Below are 23727 nucleotides of genomic sequence, written 5' to 3'. Positions count from 1 at the left end.
TCGCTTGTTAGACGTGAGATGTTTTTTTTTCTGTCTTACCTGAAAGCGTAACTGGTGCAGAGGCCGGCCGCTTTGTGACAGGTGACTTCAAACTCTGTATCGTTCCCGAGCTCTTCTTCCGCTCCAAAGACTGATGAACTGGACTCTCAGTCTGCGACTTTGATTTGCTGGCAATAGTTTCGGGAATTTGTGTCTGGCATGCCTGATTCACAACCAAATCTGGATGGTTTTGTTGTATGATTGGCGTTAATTCGCTCGGACTGCTTTCTTGCATCTTTTGGCGAGCTAATTGCTGGTTACTTTTCTGCTTTTGATGGTAGATCGATTGCGATTGAACGCTGTTTGGTGATGTTTGGTTATAGTTTCGTTGTGCACCGTAAATTTTTTCATCGTTGTTTGAGTCTGATGGTCCCGAAGCTGGTTGGAATTGTGTGGTTAAATTTAGCGTTGATGGTGGAATGCTACGTAAATTTTGTGAACTTTGCAGATTGTGCATGTGGGATTGAGGAATCGGCGGGTTCAATTGCTGACGAATGGCAAACGTTCTCTGTTGTTGTATCAATGCTTCGTTTTGAGTTTGGATTTGTTGTTGAATTTTTGCTTGTTGTAGTTGCTGATATTCACTTTGGAATTTATTCATTGGATGGCTGTGATTGTGCTGTGATGTTGGCTGAGTTCGTAGCGCACTTTGCTGGTAATGTCGATCTCTGTTATTTTGATACACTGAGTCTGTGCCGTACAAACTTTGGCCGGTTGGCTGAGTCTGTCGGTGTGCTGTGTAACTGCTCAACATGGATGAATGACTATTTTGCAATGGCTTAATGTGTAAATGATTATTCGACGATGGGGCCAGGTGATGTTGTGACGAGTGATGTCTGGGCTGATGGTGACCAGTTCGTTCAATTTGTGCGAAATTCGAAGTGACACTATTGTATTGCGGCACATTCTGGAAAACTGGTGAGTGGGGACCGTAGTCACCAGTGACTTGATGGAACAGTGGAGCTTTGATTTGTGGCATGGGCTGAGGAATTAAATGGGTGTTTGCCTGTTGCATTTGTTGAAGCTTTTTGCTTTCCATTGTAGCTGTGGTAAAAATGGGAGGTGGATCCAACCTGGAAATGGATAAAACAAAATGTTAAAAACTTTTATAACAAGAAAAATAGTCGAAGTACTACACAACACTCAGGTGAATTAATTCTTTTGTCTACTTGTTTCATTAAAACAAAAAACAAAACAAAAATTTAAGGTGTTGTCGCTGTATCATGTTTTGGCAGTGCATCTTACGGAAGAATAAGCTGACAAGCAAATAATAGTCTGCTTTTTTGAGCTTTTGAGCTATACAATTTATGGCGAATAAAAAATCTTAGAGGAATTGTATACCCAGTCTGTGAAAACTTCGTTAACTTTAATGGTTATAGTTGAGCGTGGAATTGTCTGCACTAAATAATAAAAAACTTGTCATTCTGCACTCCGACAAAAATGAACATAATAGCACCTCTATGAATGGAATTTGACATCGTATACCTGAAGGCATTTTTTATTTAAAATTTTTGCATACATAACCACCGCTGCGCTATTAGCTAAATAGCTGAAACGGAATTCATATTAACTATGGAACAACTTTACATCAAATTAAATAAGATTTTTCTACGAAAAAAAAAAATGCAGAAAAAATGGTTAATTTACGAAGGACAGAGTCACCTTTAACATCTTTTTTTTAAACGTCTTACGGCTAAATCCATAAAAAATCAAATATTTATTCAGCGAAAGAAAAGCTTTCGGATTTACTCGGATTCATCAACATTCTCAGATTATAGAGAAAATACACGTGATCCAGGATTCAGTTATTCGTCAAATCTTCATGTGACTAATAAATTCATTGAGCATGAGTCGCACGAAATGTTCTTTTTTATGAATCAAATATTAAATCGTAAATAAATAAGTAGATGGAGCATGTGGAATACTAACTGAACGTTGTAGGCTAGGCTTTATTAAAAAGGATATGAATTCGAGAAACTGAAAATATATCCTACAGTTTTGTGAAACCTAAAGTATTGTATAAAGACACAGCTTACGCAGAAAATTATTAGTCCCTGATGAGCTCCGTTATAATTTCGTTTTGAAAAAAAAAACTCACGAAATTTTAACATCTGCTTAAATGTAAAAAAAGGAAAATATTATTTTTGGTTGATTCAAAAAAGCAGGTGTGCTATATTTAATGGGATATGTGAATGGACATAAGAAAATAGTGCAGCAATTAGTTCTCACAATAAACTCTATTCGAAATTGTTTTTTGAATGCATTTCACCATGTGTATTTTGCATGTTACTTTTACTACACTGCAGCCAATTTAAAAGTCTGATTTCGATGCCAATATTTCAGTTGAAAGTGAGCCATTGAATATGTAATGTATGATGATGATGAAATTCAGTATATGGATATATTGGAATTCTTTGCACGGGACAAGAAGTCATGTCGGGCAAAAAAGTTTGTCGTGGTTGTTTCGCATAAAAAGGCACCGAAACAATCGTTTCAATTCTCTCGTGCTAAATTGCAATTTCTACGCAAATTTTTCAACGTATACTGGACATAAAATCGATTCTTCTTCCGCCGCAGTACAGGATAATATACGCAAGACTCTAGAAAAATTTCCATTTGATTGTGCAAATCGATGTTTGAAACTGAGTCATTGAAATCACAACATTGCGATGCATATGTTCTTGAAGATGGGCTTCGTTTTGAAATTTTATCAGCTCAGTGCCACATAGAAATAAACATATAAAATGATTGAAGGTCTTCTGAGATGAGGAACATATGTTTACCTTAACATAATTAACAGCAGTACAATCAAATCACACAAGTTTAAATGACACGGTATTACATTTCAATGTTCTATTAAAAACTAATAAGTTTGTGTGTTCCATTATCATTATGTAGGTACCTAAAGTACACAATATTGCATGACACAATAACGAACTATGTTATGTTGTACTTACCAATCCCATAATTGCCAGAGACATGTGAACATTATGTTAAATTGTTATTGCAATCTGGTCATTTAATTTAGAGAAAAAACCGACTTTTTTTATAACGTTGAAAGTCTCAAATTTTATATATTATCAACAGTTAGTCGGAAGTATTTAGGCATAACGAAACAACATTTTTTTCTTTCGCTCGTTGAGATTTTATAATTTTATTTATGATCTACGTTTAATGTTACATTATTTTCCGAAAATCTCTGCCTTTTTTCCTAGTTTAATATTCAAAATGTTTAGTTCTGTTTGAAAGAGCATCACAAGATATAACAATTCTTTGACGTTGATTCACAAATTATATGGTTGTTGATCATTTAATTGCGGTTAAATGAAATAAATTTTGAGTTTTGAATTGGACTTGAAATACGCATTGTATGTACTGTACATATGAGTACACGCTTTTACATTATCATTTCTTTTGTTTCATAGTCGGAATCGGTATTCTACATAATATTTACACGTACATAAGGAAAGGAACTTTAACAACGCTATTGGCGATTTCGTTTCGAATAAATAGGCCAATGGAAATGGAATACATTTTTTTTTTCGGTTTAACATGAATAATTTATGTTTATGCTAATTTTTCATTCGGTTTATATTTAAACTTAAGTAGTTTTAATCGTCTGTGAAATATGGCTTTTCACACGAACTCCCACATAAGTGTAAGTGATCCATCAGCGGCTCAAACAAGAGAAAAAAAAACATTTTCTGACAAAATTTATCAGCAAATACAAATCAACAGCTCTACGGTCGATTGTTTTGCGTATATAATATAAATTTTCTGTCAGAGGAAAATCATGCAATAAAATCGTAGTTTAATGGATGGGTTTGAAAGTAAAAATTTCGAGGAGTAGAAAATGTGAACATTAAGCCGAAATTGCGAAACGGAAATTGATTGGTTGAGCATTGTCGAATTATTGTTTTGGTAAAGTGTTGCATTTAAAATTGTAATTATCTGGATGAAAAATTATGCATGAATATTGGTTACAATCCGTTCATTTATGGATGGTCGGTGAAATGATTCAATCAATCAATGGAACATCGCATAGTGCTATGATTGCTACCTTGAGTGGGATGTATTTCACCGTTGATTGTATCTCGTGTTGGTTGTGTATATTTTCGGAAATGTTACTTTTAAAGAACTTTAAGAAAAATTTAACTGGATGTTCGATCCTGATTTAAATTAAATTGTCGGATGTGATGGAAGAGTCCAAAGTTACAGAAAAAAAGTGAAACTCGACGTGTTTTCTGTTCTGGAAATTGGTGTGGTTTGTACATGATTTCACACAAAATTTGTTTAACAAATGAAAATCTAGATCTACAGCGCTTGAGCAACCAAAATTTAGAAAATATAAATCTAGATTTTTAGTTGTAAATCGAAATTTTCGTGGAATCAATTACAAATCACAACAACAATTCCAAAGAAAACATGTCGAGTTTCACTTTTCTCTTCCTGTCGATACAACGTTGAATAAAATGATTGAACAATCGAGAGAGTAAAGATTTGACTAGCCCAATTTTTTAATTTCTTCAAATTTCTCCACATTCGTTTAATCATGTGTTATCAACAATGAACGACGAGCTCTAACTAGAGGTCTTTTACATATAACAAAATGTATGTCAAAACTAATGAAGTAATAGATTTTATCATCCAGTGTTATACCTTCACGAAATAAAGTAACTGATCACGATTGTCTAACCGCTTCTAAATGGTTAAATAGGATAATAACCATAGATTATTAGCTTCTAAACATTGCCATGATTGAATTTAAAAGTCAACACTCTTGAAAACATATTTAAATACAATAAGGCGCTTCTAAAAATGAGAAAAATCTTGTTCATAACTTAGGCTAAATTAAATTTTGCACATACGATGTGTCGTCTACCCCGGCGTTGTCCTGGTTGACATCAGTGATAAATGCGTTTTAGGCACACAATGTGTGCAGACATCTCATTAATAAAAATTTTATGTAGGACATATAATGAAAATGCTCGCGTCTGAGAAGTATTCAACCATTGAAGTCATATAGTCTTGTCGACCTTTCTGGACCTAGGAAATTGTGGCTTTCATTTTAAAACCAGAGATACAGATAACCGAATACTCATAAACACTAATTTTTCTTTTATTGAAGAAGAGTCTTTTACAGGTTGATATTCCCCAAACGACTCCTACGTTACGAAGCCATTTTCGTAACACCTAATTTACCTTTCAAGAAGTTAGCATGAATTGCATTTTGATTTAAAGCGGCAATCAGAAAAGCTTTAAAATCAACTTTAACTCGAGTTGAAATAATTGACGTTAAAATAATAATTAGTTCCACCCCAAAGTTCTACGTAATTTGCATCATCATCGCTGGGTAATTAGAGCAATTAGTAGTTTTAACCCTCAATTAAAAAATTTCCATAGAAAATATAGAAGCGAAAATCGATATATCGATATAATGTCGTCCTAGTTTTGATTAAACAAAAAACAAAATTGTCAACAAAACAAAAACGAATTAAAGGTGAAGTGTTTTTATGGTTTACTGTCGGTGTACGGGTAACGGCGGTGGTGTTATATGGTAGCAATCAATGTTTGTGCTATATATGAATTTGTATGCCATAACATTAAGCATATTTAAGGTGAGTGTGGCCCATTCTTTTCGAATCAAACTAACGATTCACTGCGCATTACTCCTGATAATGTGTCAATTCGAATGAAATAAATTTCTCTTAGAAGCACCGACACTAAGTGTTTTGCCACCGTATTTATATACGTACGTGTGTAATGGCATTTTCGTTCATCGGAATACCGAAACGTTTAATAAGACATTATCGCTGTGATGGTTGAGAAAATTGTCATCATAAAGTTAATTTACCAGCGTTGAGCGTACAAGAGGTGAACAAAAAATCGCTGTTTAATAAACTTTATACGATCATCTTAAGATAGATGGGTATATCTAACATGTCAACGCCCGATTTTTGTCCTCAATAAAATTTATTTAACTTTTACTCAACAACACTGCAAACTGTGAAAAATCATCAAGGAATGCTATACGTTTATCGTCGCATTTAAAAACATACTTTTGCAATAAAATAACACAAATATTTTTCTATCATTATTACATTTCAAAAGCGACACTGACGAATAGTTCTTGAACAAACATTTATAATAAACGAAATAACTTAGGATTTCATTTTAGTGGCCTGAGTGAAAGCAAGTTTTTGTTTTCTTCCTCTTCTTTCATTCATTTAGTTTTTCCTATCAGAGATTCTGTAACATTTTCTTGAGCACATCACAAAAACATTAAATAAATCAACTTAACGACGGGCATTAAGAGACTACATACTTAAAACCACTTGATAATTTTCTAATTAATTAAATTTTTTTCTCAATTTATTTATTCGCACAACCGAATACCCATTATGGATATGAATTGCACTGATAATGTTGTCTTTTTTTGGGTGATATTTGATTAATTGATCTAAAATTACATAATGTTATGTTGTGAATGATATGAAATGAATCTTATAGTTATCGGCATGAAATTCCGATGTTGACTGAAAAATACATCGAAACACGGGGTCGATTCTAGAGTTGTACTATGAACTCGTATGTACAACTCGTTTCGGATCCAAACTGTTTTTCCTCTCTCAATCTATTTCCCTCTCTTTCCGTCGTATCCATTGAATGCTTGGATGGCGTGCTGAATGGAAAATAAAAATAAATAAAATTGCGGTTCTAAGTCAATGCTACTGCGTATAATATTCATATGAACCGATACGTAAACTATCAATTATGTCCAACATTAAAATCTACTCGTAGGTTTGAGCACATAATGAGGTTTAACCGTAAATGTTGCATTTCGGTCTTCCATATTTTTATTTTCACGCAACATTTCTTTAGAACAAGAGTGGTTATGCGCAGGAAACGTATAAATGCTGTCGATTACTATACTCCGAACGAAAGAGACGTAGAAATATTTTTTTTTTTGGAAAATAGGAAAAAAAATGAAAATACATTTCGGTAGCATGAGGGGTGAGATTTTAACGGAAGTAACACAACACACTCAACGATTGTTTAATAAACAAAATAATAACTTGTCGACTAGCAGCATGTGAATTGAATGGATTTAGTTGTTGGAAGTAGCATGAAAAGCCGTTACGAGAATTGAATGAACAGGGAGAAACGAACTGAATTGTTTTTTTTCTAATTGAAGATTTTTATATATATGCGCTAGCCAATAAGTGTGCTGCAAACAATCAAACAGGTGCAAAATTTTATACGGTAAAATAGCTTATACAGTAGCTCAGCAATATAGAGCTACAAATAGAATTGAATTGGCGAACCGAATTTATTCGTCGTTAAGTCCTGATTATAAAAAATAATTGTGGAAAATGCTAAAATGGGCACAGTTTTAGATTTCAAATAATGTTGGCACAGTTATGCTGCGGCTGCAGCACTAACACAATTTTGGGGAACTAGGTGACACAAATTCTTATCAAGATTTATGTAAGTATGTGTGTTAGAAACATTTAGCACACTTAATTGAAGCGATCTTAAATTTAAAAAAAAAAACTCCAAAGGACAGTAATTTGATCTAGAATTTTAGACAGCTTAATGGATAATTGGCATTCGAAGTACTTTAGAATTAAGGATCCTCCTATTTTAAGAGTTTTAGGCGGTTTTTAGACTTAGCTTTTAAGAGATTTATAAGAGTTTTCGTTTACTATGAAGAATATATTTTGTAACAACCTATGTTTTCTTTCACAAATAGTTCGGTGTGGAAGGTCAGTATTTTTGTGATAAGTTCATAATTATACGAATGCTGTTACGCCCCTATTTCGTGAATACAACTCATACTCTTCCCTTTACAATGGCTATCGCTTGGAAGTCTCTATTTTTTGTAAGATCCTATTGGCCTGTTCGTTCCAGTATGTAGCAAACTAAAACTCACGTTGGAGCATACTCTTAGACTAGGTATTTAGGAAATGAATCTATCCGGAAAAGTTGTAGTCTCCCAAAGCTATCAACAAGCTCTACGTTCAATGGACATCTTGATCCTGATTTATAGAAGTTTGATGAGATCGAAGTCTAATTTTAGAAGTTTTAGGAGATGTGGGAAGCACGTAAATTCTACTAGAAACAACCTCTTAAATAAGAACCACCTAAAAGTCAATTGGTGAAGGTTTGCTCCGTTTTGTACGTTTTACAGAAATATTAGCTTCAATAGGTAAATATATCACTTAGAGCATAACATAATTGATATTACGTACGAATGAACACCATAGAGACAGTGCATTTAACACAGAGAAATATGTTCTGTGTTCCATAGAATCGACGAAGAAAACAAGAACTTGTTGAAGAAGAAAAAATAATTAACATTTAAATCAGAAAAAGAACAGCAAAATATTCTAAACATAACAGATCATTACACTGTTACACGTTTCAATGCGTAAACAGCCAAGAGTTCATATATGAAAAAACGTACATTGTATAGGCAGAAATTGCGTGATTAAAATAATATTTCTATAACAAATTATTCATTACATGATTCTTGTTTCCATTTCAAATATAATTTAATTTATAGTGGAAGATTGACGACCAGCAGAAAAAAAAGACAAGAAAAAAAATTGAATTCTCTTGCTTGAACTAATTGCAATCAGTAGCATTTGTGGATTGTCTTACCAATAAGATATATAATCATCAGAAGGGAACGGAAATACGAAACACACCCACCTATATGTAATTACATGATCATAGTAACTGGATAACCGATTAATCTGTAACATTGGCATTGATGGTAATAAATATCCAAGAAAATAATTATTTCATCAACCTTATGGACACTGTCCATTGGACGGTCGCAGATGTACGGATTTAGGGCTCATATGTCTTTATAGAGAGGAAATCAATTTATTGTTTGTTTACTTTTGCTGATTATTGTTTAAGTGACAGTAAAATCAATGCAACATGTAGCTATCTTCCCTTTGTGCATGTTCTTATTAAACATTAAGAAACGTTAGGAATTACAACTGATAATATTCTTAAAATTAGATTTGTATTTAGAAAAATCTCTCACGATTAATTACCCGCTTTTAATCAATCAATTTCACCCTTGTATCCTTTTATAGAAATCTTACTTTCCATATTACTTTCGTAACACTCAGACTTTAGTTTCTCTAATTTTGTTGTGTTATTAGCAGTGTTCAGTCTTCCATATGAACACTTTGGGCAAGTGCCAGTGGCACCAGGGCCTACAAAAGATATGTGCGTTTGGCATTTTCCAAATCAATAGTAGATGCTATGTTATTATGACTAAACTTGTTCTCTGCAACGTTTTCAGCAAACCCAACAAACAACACAAACATTATGTCAAATTGAGGTCTGAGCCCTTTCGATTTTCCAATAAAAACGACTTCTATTTGACATAATTTTCATGTTGTGTCGATGCTAGAGAAAGCGGCTATGCTAGTGTTTTTTCAACTATGAAAGGGTACCATAATGAATGATTTTAGAAGCATATTGCTCGATTATCTCAGAAAAACTTCGTTTGATTACAAGGAATCTATTACTTCTCTGTTATCATTAAATTTCCATACAACAATTACCATGAATCGAATCAGCTTCTTCTAAAACTGTATGAAGCTATATCGAGATCAAATTGTATTAAAAAAACATTTTCCGACAAAAACATAAACTTTTTACGAATTTTCTTTTAATTTCAACAGACTAATTACAACGAATCATAAAACTGCACATTACCCTAAACTTTTACCGACTAGAACACTAATTATTCCCTTGACTGAAAGTCAGGGTCTTATGAAAGAAAATACCCTTAAATGTCCGTAACGCTAAGTTCACTTTGATATTTTGAAAATGTTCTACATTGGCAAAAAACGTTAAATACAGAAAACGTCCGTACACTTGTGGACTCGATAACTCGAGTAATTCTTTACCGATTTGCAAAATTTTGGTTTTAATCGACGGAGAATGAAAATCATGAGGTTAAGTTCGTAGATGGACAATATTGGGGTAATGAGATGGGAGTAATTCTCAAGAGAATTTTATTCCTTGTTACCGCGATAACTTCACTAATTCTTATCAGATTTTCAAATTGTTTGTGTTATTCGACGAAGATTGAAATTCTTGAGGTTGAGTTTGCAGATGGATAATGTTAGAACAACGAGATGGGAGGAATTCTACACAGACGCTTTCTCTTGTTACCGCGCGATTACTTGAGTAATTTTTACCCGATTTTCAATTTTTTTGTTTTAATTGACAGAGAATGATATTGGAGTAGTGAGTTTGGAGTAATTGTAAACATAACTTGTTATACCACGACATTTTTGCAACGGATTTCCAGAAAAATTTCTTATTTGACGAGTTGTGAAATTCTGGATTTCTGGTCTAACAATTAAGAAGTACTTCCCAAAAGAGTTTTTGCTTGCTTGCTTGAGAAACCGATAGCTCGAGTAATTCTCAGAGGCTTCAAAAATCAATTTCGACCAGTAGCGTAATTCATGTGGTTAAACTCGAACATTGGAATTTAATTGGACTAGTAATCTGGGATATACGACAATTTTTGCGTGAAATCCGTATTCTTAAAAAGAATTTTTTTAGAGGTAGGCAAGAAATACGCCACCTTTTCAGCGCCTTTAGTAGACTATATAGGAGACTCATATCAGGAGTTAAACGTACTTCGCTAGACCTTCCACTCATTGCGCTTTTTAGGAGACAATATTCAATCGTTGTAAGTATTGTTTGTTTGTATTCTTCTCAGTTGTATAACATACTCAAAAATGCCTCTCCTGATCACATCGTGTTATAATTTCCTATTTTCCATGCTTAGGCTTATGAATATTTGAACGAGTGTGAACTTTGCGGCCAGAGCGAAGCGAGGGCCGTAATTCACACGAGTTTAATTTATTCAAGAGGTAGGCAAGAAATATGCCATTTTAAAAGCGTTGTGATGATGTAGCAAAGAGACTAAGAGGCTTTTTCATCTGACTATAATTTTGTGTTTTTCAAAACAACAGCTTTTTTAAAAATGGTAAGACAACTGGGACTGGAATTATTGAAAGTATTGATAGTCAGTCAAGGGAAATGACCCACCCAAGTGGTGGGGCCTAGTAAATTTGAATTGAACTTTTGTTTTCGTACACACAACAAACTATAAGTTAAGATGATGCAAAGGATGATAAAGGCAAAAGTTTATGAAAAGCAAAAATTTTAGCCCATAGTTTACACAAAGTTTTTTCCAAGTTTTGTAAATATGAAAGTTGAGCTATCATTATGAAATTAAAATTTTAAACAAATATTAAAAGTAAGGATTTAAAGCCACTAAAACATTTATCTAAATATACTCGCCTTTTCATCCGGATCGTCACGACTTATTTGCATTTAACTTTATTCAAAAGTTTTCTGCTCAACACTCTCAGTCACATCGAAAATTACTATTTACAAACATTTTTAACGACTTACACCTTGCATGTAAAAATGAAATAAAAATTCAGGTTAAGGTATGTACCGATCTCTACTTATTTATATTGAAAGTGGTATAAATGAATAATCAATCAAAGATATCGGGCCACTTGATGAAGACAATGAAGCAGAGTATTTTTTTCCATGCCATGGATATGTTGACTGAATCAACAAAAATTAGAAGAGCGAAGAAAAGAAAAAAAATTCCAATCAAATTAGCTTCAAATTTAACATAGTTTTGGTATGCCAATCAGAAGTCGAATACGTGATGAATAAATGACCAAAATAATAATAAAAAAAACTTTTCAATTCAATTGTTTCAGATAGTTAATTTGAAAATAACATCCGAGACAGAAATGAAAGACGAAAAAAAAATATTTAAAATCCGTGACGTTCGTTTCGAGTTTGTACATCGAATCGAAAACACAAAGGCCTCATTTAATAATTCTCCAAATCACAAACGGAATATTTAAGTGATTTCTAAAGACAATTAACACGAAAAAGTTTGTAAAATGTAAATTTAAACAAGTACAAACCGTACATACCAAAGTTATACTAGCCATCAAACAAGCACTTTTCTCTTTATATTTGGTTTCGATTCATTTTTTGTATATTTTAGTTTGTCTACTTTGACTTTGTATGCTCGCTCGGACACATAATGTGCTTAAAACTATTATGTTTCATTTAACGCGAACTGATTTATCAAGAGTTCAACACCATGCATGTTATGTTATATTCATAAACTCGAAAAAGGTTCAGTTTAAAAAAAAAACGTCGTAAAGGTTTTAATGGCTATTGTTTTACTTGTACAAATATACAAATAGGGAATGTTTGCTGGTTATGCCGAGAAGTGTTGGCATATTTTTTAGCTTGTTATTTTAAATGAAGCTTTTTTATTGGCAAATAATTCGGACTACAAGTATGTGGAAAGATTATTTGTTTTTCTAAGATACACACAATATTCGAATGACGTAGAAAACCTGTTAAAGTCTCGAGTGTTAAATGTTTTTAGCAATTTTTATGTCTCGGTACACATACCGAAATGAAATCAAATGTTTTAACGTGTTAAGTCTTAATGGTCGCACTGTAAATTTCATTACATCAGACAAAATATGCATCAGACGATGTGAAAATTTACATTCAGTTATGCGAGAGGAAAATAATTAGGCACCATTCGTGAACGCACCCATCATAGCTCTCATTTTACTATACCCAAATTACTCACTTACCTGGTCGGAAGGGAATAACTTATATGTTTAACAAGTGTTGGGTGTAGTATCGTCTTTACACTACACAACATTGCCTACGTCTTCTATCACAATACCTTAACAAATGTTTTACAGATAGTCACCAATAGTGCTCACATGGGACAGAACCGACATAACCCCCCTTTTATGATCATTTTAATCATTCTTTTAATTTTTTCCTGTACAGTCGGCGACTTTCAAATGTGTGACGCATTTTTTTCGTCTTGCGTCTTAGTTGAAGAAATTTGGGGCAATCACATATCAAGTGTGCACCCGTTTCTTCTTCTAGATCGCAGGAACATCTCGGAGTGTCCAAAAGCCTCTACTTATTCATGTGCCGATTCAGCCCGCAATGTGCCGTAATCGCTCCTGCTACTCTTCTAATGCGATTTCGGTCCATTTTGAGCAAATCTTTGGCCCATTTTTGGTTAGGCTTAGGGAAGAAGCATTTCGTGTCAAAGCCTTCATTATACGCTTCCCATCGTTCTGCGTGTTTACTAGGGCGCATCGAATTTTTAGAATTTTAAGGGCCGCGATAGCCTGTGTGCGGAAAACGTAGATCATTGAAAACTAATTCCAGGCATATGGTTGATGGATCCGAAGGTGCCCGGGAAGAAGTCCCGCCGGACGACTTTAACTTTCAAATGGTCATAACTCGGAAAGTTGAGAGTATTTCTGAAAACAATGTTCTAGCAGGATGTAGAGCGTTAAAAACTCTACAAAACTGCCAAAAAAAACCGATGGTCCAAAAGGTGTGTCTGTCGAGGTTTTCTAACATCGAAAGTTCGACATTTTCGTTTTTGACTTTTATTTCCTGAGAGACAAATTATTAAGTTTAGCTTTTGGCATGAGGTTGTAGAGGAGGTCGAGTACTACCAGTACACTAGGCATTGTCCCGGTCGGCGATCCATCCGAAACCACTTTTTCAACATTAATGAATGAACTTTTTAAGTGTACCCACGTCGCCCACGAAGCCAGTGCAGACACTGTAACCGGTGTTGCTGAGTCGAGGTAACCTTGGCCAGTAAGTGCACATAATATTCCATAACAGTAGCTGAACTCTTTTACAAAATATTTGGGATCTCGATGTAGTACATTATATTGACACGGTATACCACGAAGTTCAACCTTTTGTAAAAATATCGAAAAATGTGTATTTGCGACGAAATCGACTTCTTACTACTGTTCGTGGGTCAAATAACTAATTAAAACGATTATTTGTTGTTTTTCTCACAAATTTCACTTTCTCAGATTTTGTAGTACAAAATGTGCTACACCGAATTCTTTGGCCAGCTTATCCGCTTTTTCATTTCCCTCCACACCGGAATGTCCTGGTCCAGACCAGACCAAATTGATCCGATTGCTCATACCAAGAAGGTTCAGGTATTCCTTACATTCCTTCACCAGCTTGGAGGTGACTACGGGCGATACGAGTGCCTTGATCATTCCTATTGTCAAGACATATAAGAACCTCTTCGCCTTGCGTCCCTATAGGCAGAGTTTCATGTGCTCCCATGAGTGCCGCATAAAGCTCCGCCTGAGGTACGCTGGCGATCACTCTCAGGTGGAAGGAATTTCCTAGCCCCGTTTCGGAAGCATACACTCCAGCTCCTGTTCCATTTGGAGTTTTTGAACCGTCAGTGAATCTGACTTTACTTCCCCTTGATAGGCTAGTAGGCCAGCCCTTAAGCCAGTCTGCTCTGCCTAAGAAGGTAGCGTCGAATCGCTTCGTGAAGTCAATCACCGGTGTCATCCGATCTCTGGACATACCGAAAACTGGGCTTTCTACCACGCCACATATTTTCCCGTGCTCTGCCCGGAAGTTTGGAACAGTGGATGCAACAGATTTAATAAATAAACACACTGATTATGTTTATCGTTCGGCCACGACAGAGTAAAGTTAACCAGGCAGGAGCGCTGATTTGACTAGGGACCTGAATAATCTAGTAGCACTATATTTTTTGCGAACAAAATTTTTCAATTTATGTCAGTGTTCATTTTAGTTCATTTTCATCCAGTGTATTAGGTCCCTTATTTGACGTTTCGAAAATGAACCGCTACTGCCTGGTTTATTTTACTCTGCCATGGTTCGGCTCTATTTTTAGACTTAGTCACTTTTAAGGCTACACATTGAAAAACCTGTGTAAGCCAAGCGAAATTTTAAATGATATTTCTTGAGATTTGCGATCACAATGCTTCCTGCAGTGTGCATTTTCTGTTTTTGATTCGAATTGTAAGTATAGCTTGAGGATTTGAGCATTATTTCACAGGACTCTCAATAATTGACGCTGTCGGCAAGTCGGTCACTCCTGTCACTTCATCGAACAATATTTTCATGGACAATGTGATCGAAAATTTAATTTCCTGACAAATGATTTTGATTTTTAAATTTCGTATCTCAAAAGACCGACTCGAAGGCAGTGCCATCGCTGATTTTTGCGGTAACTAGTGACGATAACAATTTCCACAATCTATTGAGATGTGTTCCTAGAAAAGCCTTCTAGCAATTAACAACCAGACGGAAATGGCGCCGACATTTAATAAAATGAGCCTTTTCAAATCATAAAATTCTAGAGTTTGCTTTAGAATTAACTTTACCATAAACGTTCTAAACGGTTATTGACATATATGTCTAAATTCTAGTAGTGGACAAAACATCAAAACGGGATTAACACGAAAAAAAATTATGTTTCGAGAGATGGATACATAATTTATCAATCTTATCACTGAAGTTTTGATTGTTTAAGAATCTTTTCTAGCATTTTTCTATAAAATAAAAGATCATTCGTCCACACTCAAATGAAGGAGATGAAGTTATCTCGGGTAATTTTTCTCAAATTGTTACTGTCACACAAACGATTTTATATAGTCTGTTTGTTTGTCTGTTATAAAAATAAAATGTGTATTTAACGCTACATCATAACAAACGAAATAGAACAAAACTGTGTGAAAAACTATCAACAAATTATATACCTCGCATACGAAAAAATAAACTGAAAATTAAATAATAAAAAATATAATTTAATACAGAGCATAGTTTAATATGGGCGGGCTTGGGAACTGAGGAAAATATTGTCGGTTTGCTTTTGTGGATATGCTTACTGAAATTTTATTTGTTTGATTAAACTATCAAAATATGTGACTGTATATGGTTCAGATTTGTTTAGAAAGCCTTTACACGGTACGATGCATTCCGATAGACTAAAATGAGTCAGATTTTTTTCTTTTTCTTACAAATTTCTGAAATACCGCACTCAAAAAAGGCTAACGCTAATTTTAAAAATCAATTAAAATTTATAAATTTATCAGTAGAATAACATTTCAAAGCTTTTAAGCACATACTTTACAAAGTATTCGTAACTTAAGTGTGGTATTTGTTTACAGATACCTTTTTTTTCTGTTTAAATAAAAATAATCTTTATAACGTTTTGACCCCAATAACATTTCATGTCATAACCCTATAGTGGGCTGTTGACTACTATCTACTTATGCAATTAGTTATAATAACATTTCGTACCTATATGTGTTTTGTAAGACGAATTAAGGCACAAAACGGCGTCAATGCTTGAAAATGAAAATTGTAAAAACAAACTTCTAAAAGCGAACGGATTCCAATTGATACATGAGAGTCACTTATATTTGCAATGCTATAGTTCTTTGATTAGATGCTTGAAAAACGGACAATCACGATCTGTCTGAATATGTTAGTTATTTTAACAACACATAACTTGTTGTAATTAGTGAAACGTGAATCTCACAGTTTTTTAATAATTTAAGATCAAGTAGCTCTGGTCAATGATATATTGTGATGTTTTAATTTGAAACGATATTGTTCGTTCGTCTTTGGAATTAGTACTTTAAACTGTGCCATGTCGACTTACTTCGCATGCTTTATTAACTTGTGCGGATGGGTATCATTATGTTATCAATAATGAAGCGAATGCCGTTTTATGTAGCAAAAGCCATGTCCAAAAAAAAATGAAGTAGAAGATTTGAAATAAATCTCTTGAAAATAGCGGTGGTACAGTGGGTTTGTTTTTAGCTCAGAACATTTTACCGAGTTGTACTATTACTTCATTTGATCTACAGTTGATCCCAGTCTATTATATTTTTGGCGCAAAATTTGAGTTCGTTCAAGCGTATTCAAATTTTGCGCCAAAAAATCATAAAACGGGAAACACTTCATTGACTGGGAACGTCGATGACTTATTAAACTTGAAAAAATTCAAATTGTGTTCTCTTAATGTGAACAAACTGTAGATCAAGTGAAGTAATAGATCCGGCAGTAAAATTGCTGATATGCCTGCCGTCTGTGAGAGTTTAAGTATACTTATTTATAATATGGAGCCAAAACTTACAAAAGAAATCTCATGTAAAGCTAGAGTAGACGATCGTAAGGATCATTTACGAACGAAATATACCCTGTTACAGCTCAGTTCCCACACAACCTTTTTGCTCAGACAACTGTAAAATTTCATTGCCGGACAATAAAATGTCCAGTACAGTACCGAGCTATAAAATATGATGATATATTCAAATGAGCATTGCCTTTTATCGTGTGCAATTTTGCAAACTTATTTTATTTCGAAATTTAGCAATCTCGTTGATAATGATAGATTGTTAAGAGCATCTAACCGAAAGTCAGGATGTTTATTAAATTTGTATGTTGTATCTAATTCGGTGGCCTTGCTTTTAACCATAAACCGAGCCAACCGGAACCAATAATCCACTGAACTAATGTTGTAAAACTGAATTTCGAACAATCAAAAACTGAACAGAAACAAAAATAAGAAGAGGACAGCACATAAGTATATAATACCCAAACCCTTATAATATAATGGTGAATATTGTCTCTGTTTTTCGGCAATGACACAACACAAACGTTACCAGCAATAAAATACTCAAACCATAAAATAAAAGTTTTGATTGAATGCAAATTATTCTTCAAAAAAAAAGAGGCAAACCTCCCAACAAATAAAAAAACCATTTGCATTTCTTTGAAAAATAAAGTTAGTCATTTTTAATGTTAAAAAATATATCTTTCAATTTGTGAAAACGAATTGCAAAACAAACATTTTACAGAAAATCACTTAAATTTTACATCGATTGACTGAGTTTCACAAAAATGTTTGCATATGGCTAAAATTAGACGAATAAAAATGTCTTTATCTCTGGAACAAAAAAAAAACTTCAATACGTTCGAGTGTGTATGGTATATAATACAAACCAGGATGTCAAGATCAAATTACATGTATATTGTTTTAATTCCGAAAAATTGTTATGCATTTTACCGTACCGAATGCATAATCTCAGCATTTATCTCGTGCACAAGATCTTGATGCCGAAAAAAAAGAATTTTTGCATGAAATCGGCACACACGTACAATAATAGTAATAGCGTTACCCCCACCGATTACAATAGCATAATTTTGCAATAATAGTTTTTTTTATAGTGCACACGTTATAATAAATATAGTTTGTAGAAAAAAAACGCCGAGATTCTAAAGTCATTCCAAATGTATAAACGAAAAGTATTTGTTGTTTATTAAGATGTTGATACAGTCTAGACTTGAAACTGCACTGTAAACAATTGTTTGTACGACAACAACAACAATATTAAATATTTCAAGCTAAACAGAACGAAGAAAAAAAAGTTGTTTAAAAATATACAAAAAAAAACCACCAAACCAGCAGTATTCCTTACGTTTAGAGGTATGCGACGGTGTGTTAAATATATGTAATACATATACCACTTATATTCATATATATAAGATTTAAATCCCAAGAACTCAATGAATCATGCCATATATACAAATAAAATTACCATTCTTTTGATGATGCTCAAAAAAGTACATCGTAATTATATTCAAATTCATTCAGTTTAAAAAGGGCACAGTTTTATGATTTTATAATTGAATGGTGCATGCAGTGCATATAATATATACTATGTTTTCGGTATATTAAATGTGGTCTATACCTGACTATCGTGTTACACAATGTTTTTTTTCCGTTTATTTCGAACTAAAATTGGATTACTTTTAGTTTTAATACAAACATTTTTTTTTCAATTCAATTCGATCGAGTATAGACTCACATTATAGAATCCAACACAAAAAAGATATAATATAAAAATTCGATCGGTAATATGACTAGTTATTTATGTATATAAATCTCATTTTAATTGTTGAACCTACCTGTTTGATTTCTGTTGAGAGGAAGAGGAGTGTCACACACAAAATGGTAGATCTTTAGATGATGCGATGGCAACAAAGATATACAGGTTTGTTTTTTTTTTCTCCGTTCAGACGTGCAACGTTAGACCAATGAGGCTGAACGAGATAGTCGTATCCATTTGATTACAAGAAATTCTTGTTTCGAAAATATGAATCACATATCACAAAAAAAAAAACACACGAAGAAAATAATAAATTCTTCAGCGTACATACTTGGAATTTTCTTCTTCGTCAATAAATATATATATTAAATGCAGTGATGAAGAAGAAGGTTCAACACTTTCAAATACTTTTTTTCTGTTGTTGTTGTTGTTTATTAAACTATCACAGTTGAACGTTAAATTTTGTCGTTTTTATTTTTGTTTGCTACTTCTTTTCCTTCTTAAAAAAAAATTTATTTGGCACTTGTTTGCACTTAATTAAAATTTAAACAACAACTGATATATTCCACGTTTATTGTACAAAACTTACGAATCATGCCTTGTGTGTTGTGTATACATTTTATATTTTATATATATATATATTACAATCACCTTAACAATTCATAAATATTGGAATCGGAATGCTATATAATGTTGTGTTGTGTATATTATAAATTTTAAAATATTTATATTTTTTCCAAAAATATTTTTTAAATAAAAAAATCTCACAACTGATTACACACGTCCGTGGAACATGACTGCGCGAACCAAACTGAAACGGCTAGTTTAGTGCTGGAAAACTTGTTTAACGCGTTGCTTGTTTGGGTTTTTTTTCTTCTTAAGTTAGAAATTGCCGTTCACTTTTTTCCATTTACTTCCATTCCATCTTATGCTTGAACTTCTTACACGACTCTCAAACCAACATTATTCGTTAATGTATAGAAGCAAAGACCACAACAGACACTCAGGTAGTTCCAAAGAAAATCTTAATGTTACGGTACAAAAACAGGTATATTTTAAATAACAAACACATGCATCGCAGAAAAATATAAGTGCTGTGATGTGTTCTCCACTATTATAACTAAAAAAAAACTTTTGAACTTATGTTCTCATATGAAAAACGTGTTTGTAATATTATCATTTATTATTATTATTATTACATGTATCGGTCATATCCAGGTATGGTTGTATACGTGTGTAGATATATTGACTGTTCACGTAAATCTATATAAATATGGGCGAAATAACGTTCCAATGTAATGGTAAAAGCAAACCATCAAGAGATTTTAATGTTTTTCGATGTTATTATAAAAGTTAGACAAATAGCATTAACTAACCGCAAAGTATAATTATGTTATGTGGCAGTTATAGATACATTGGAATTTTACAATTAAACGCTATAAGCGCAAAGACAATCATAGGTAAATCAAAATAATAATAAAAAATTTACATTCTCTTTAACGCCCGAGATCAGTCGCAATTCATTGCATTTAAAAAAGAAAAAAATAACAATTTTCTTCGCGACTTTGCGTCACACAAGATGGAATGTTATAATTTTTAAAGTCTCTTTTACCATTGCTAGAGTTTTAAGTTATCATCGCATTTATAAGTCTTTGATATGCAAAATATACGCAACGTAGGTTTTATTTTTTTTGTTTTGGTCGAAGACGGTTACGATTATATTGACGGAAATAATTCAATTTTTGAATGATTGTGCATTTATTGATGCGATTGTAAATGCTTCGGAAGATCGGAAGTTGTGTCCTAGGTAACGAAAATTCGTTATAGATGAGTCCAATAAAATTTCTAAATTAAAATATCTTCATTACGAATTAACATTTTTAATTAACTTGTCACCGCTATGCACCAAAAAACTATCCGCCAATTTTCACTCAAACTTGGGGAATTTTGAAAATTTTGATATTTTATGGTTTCGTTTAGTGTTCAACAGTAAAACAACATAAAATTATAATTATATACGCTGAAGAGTTTGAACCACAACAAATATGTTAGAATTTGTCTTGTAATATGTGGATGACAATAATATTCTTGAAAACAACAACCAACTTTTACGGTATCGAAAAGTTTATCAAAAAAAAAATGTAAACCGATAAAGTTTAAGTTTAGAGATATTTTCTAAAAACCTTCAGGGCTTTGTGTTGTTTTCTTTAAAATAGATTTTATGCACTCAAATGTCGGAAATGCGCTATTTCCTGTTCTGTAATTTTTCGAAAACGATGAGTTTTCAATCTCAAATTGACAATTTTCACATCTTTCACATGTTATGAAATAGCTATTTTCCTAACTTATGCTAAAAGGCTTTTTTTAGGGAGCCGGATTCTATAATCGAATTCGCTAAAAATGCCTTTTAACATAAGTAAGGAACAACACTTTTCAACACTAGTTCGGAAATAGTATGTTGTGTTACAAGTATTGTAATGTTGATTTTTTCAGCACTAGACCCAAGTTTTCCTTACGAGCGGAGCGAGTAAGGAAAATTGGGTCGTGTGCCGAAAAAATCTCATTACAATACGTGTAACACATCATGCTTTGTGCCAACCGAGAATTGAAATAGACAAATGCCCAAAAAATCATAATTTTCATGGTAAACAATCACTCTTCAAATTTGATCGATCACATTGCTTTGCATTTTCTAAAACGAATGCTGTAATAACTCATACAAATTCCATAACAACACTGCTTTGAGTATTGAAATATTCCATCAAACGGGTGCTGAAATAAGTCACTTTACAACACTAAAATGAGTGCTGAAAAGAGTTGTATTTCAATTCTCGGTGGCACAATAGTATGTTGTGTTACAAGTATTATAATGTTGATTTTTTCAGCACTAGACCCAAGTTTTCCTTACGAGCGGTGCGAGTAAGGAAAATTGGGTCGTGTGCTGAAAAAATCAACATTATAATAAGTGTAACACATCATGCTTTGTGCCAACCGAGATCATAATCAAAAAATCATAATTTTCATTGTAAACAATCACTCTTCAAATTTGATCGATCACATTGCTCTGCATTTTCTCAAACGAATGCTGTAACAACTCATACAAATTCCATATCAACACTCCTTTGAGTGTTGTAATATCACATCAAACGGGTGCTGAAATAAGTCACTTTACAACACTAAAATGAGTGCTGAAAAGAGTCGCATTACAATTCTCGGTGGCACAAAAAATTGTATGCACCGCGTATGGTATTTTATCACAGACGATGTCTTGTCAATCTGGGTATAGTTATTTTTGCACCTGAGGCATCAAAAAAATATTTCTCTCTAAAGCAGGTCCTATATTCGCGAAAATATTTTCGATAATTTTCATAAATTTTCGTTAAAATTAGCGAAAATATTTTCGCAAATATAGGCCCTGGCAGGGCGAAACGCTTTGTTTAACCTTTAGACGCTTCACCCGATAAGTGTATTTCTTAGATCAACACAACATATTTGCAATACAATGTAAATATAGAGTCGAATAGTTATTTACGTAACGATTAAGTAGTGGTTCGAGTGACAGCTGTCATATAGAGTACTGTTTTGTATGAAAAAAAAAATCAGATTTGTCCCATTTCAGTACTCTATTTAGAGTACCACTCATGCTTAAAGTGCATTGCTTGGTCATAAATTTCGCAATTTTTCTCACTTCGAAATTGCCTAAAATATACCGTCCACAACAGATAAGTAAATAACGATTGCTATCAAATTCATTTGATTATCATTATTTTGAGTAGGGAGTGTCAGATGTTAGTGTATGTTTTGCAATCCTAATCTTTTGTTCTGATAGAATAGTAGATTACGTCCTTGTTTGCAACTTTCTATTTTGCTTAGTGAACCTACAGGCTGCAATCACACAAGGCACAACATAAAGTTCCAGACTACACAAGGTAGTCTACTCACAAAGTTTAAGTTAGTAGTTCTTTGGAACTTCGGACCAGGTTACAACTATTGGTACCCATAAATTAAGGTATTATGTTAGTATTCGAAGCCGAAAATGAACCGCATAAGACATATATCGATGTTCGGCGACAAAAACTCGAGAATTGAAAACACCTAATTTTAATCGATGCTGTAAGAATTAGTGAAAAATTTTCTAGCATTTGCTCAGTTTTTTGACTTTGTATTTTTTATAAGATTCTGCAGGAAAATAGAATTTCGTCTGTAAAGAACATAAATGAATAAATCTGAACAGAGTTTAAAAATCCTTTTTTTCCGGAATTTAATCATAATTGTTGAAGATGGACGAGTAGACTGTTCTGGAGTAATGCCATATATTTCTCTTCCACGGAAATATTCCATCGTTTCGTCCTTGTCTTATGTATGAACTATATTGGATTAAAGAGAGAGAAATATGTGGAATTATTGCGGAGCAGTTCTACTAGGCTATTTGTGTCGGTCCGTCCTGATATAGGGTTGCCTAAGAGTTTTAAGGTTTTTCTAGTATAGTTACAGAAAAATAAATTTCTTAGATACAAATGATACCAATTAAGGAATTTCAGTTGATTCAGGGGGTAGGGTTCTGAGAGTGAGAGGCTACTCGGCCCTGAGTTATTTTTTACATATGAATCGAGTAACTTTTAACCGATTTTGAATGTTGTTAATAATCATTTCATTTTCACATCCGAACATTGCGCGTATGTGAAAATATTATATTACATATCCATTTTGGACGCTGTGAATAATTATTAATTATTATTAACGATTCTCGAAAACATATTCATATTATAACACATAATATTTTTCGTGTTTTTCCCGCCTTGAAAACAATTTACCAAATGATTCAGCCATAGCAATTTCAAGTACTTTTCTGTACGAATGAAACATG

General features: G+C 33.2%; 1 protein-coding gene across 2 annotated transcripts in view; it reads right to left on the bottom strand.

The window, feature by feature from the left end:
* The window catches only part of LOC119068791 (probable serine/threonine-protein kinase DDB_G0272282), a 43843-nt gene extending 24165 nt beyond the window's left edge, over positions 1-19678 (bottom strand). The window contains exons 1-3 of one of the 2 annotated variants that reach the window (XM_037172553.1): positions 6095-6564; positions 2997-3250; positions 40-1112 (exon numbers count right to left, since the gene is read on the bottom strand). In XM_037172553.1, the coding sequence (XP_037028448.1) occupies positions 40-1112; positions 2997-3028 (1105 nt within the window). In that variant the 5' untranslated portion in view covers positions 3029-3250; positions 6095-6564. Of the gene's footprint in view, positions 1-39; positions 1113-2996; positions 3251-6094; positions 6565-18939 lie in introns of those variants that run through there. The other variant, XM_037172552.1, reaches the window with a different exon arrangement.
* Positions 19679-23727: the final 4049 nt, after the last annotated feature.

The sequence above is a fragment of the Bradysia coprophila genome, assembly GCF_014529535.1.
Source record: "Bradysia coprophila strain Holo2 chromosome X unlocalized genomic scaffold, BU_Bcop_v1 contig_20, whole genome shotgun sequence".
In the NCBI taxonomy this organism is placed as follows: domain Eukaryota; kingdom Metazoa; phylum Arthropoda; class Insecta; order Diptera; family Sciaridae; genus Bradysia; species Bradysia coprophila.
This window is presented reverse-complemented; position numbering and strand designations above follow the sequence as displayed.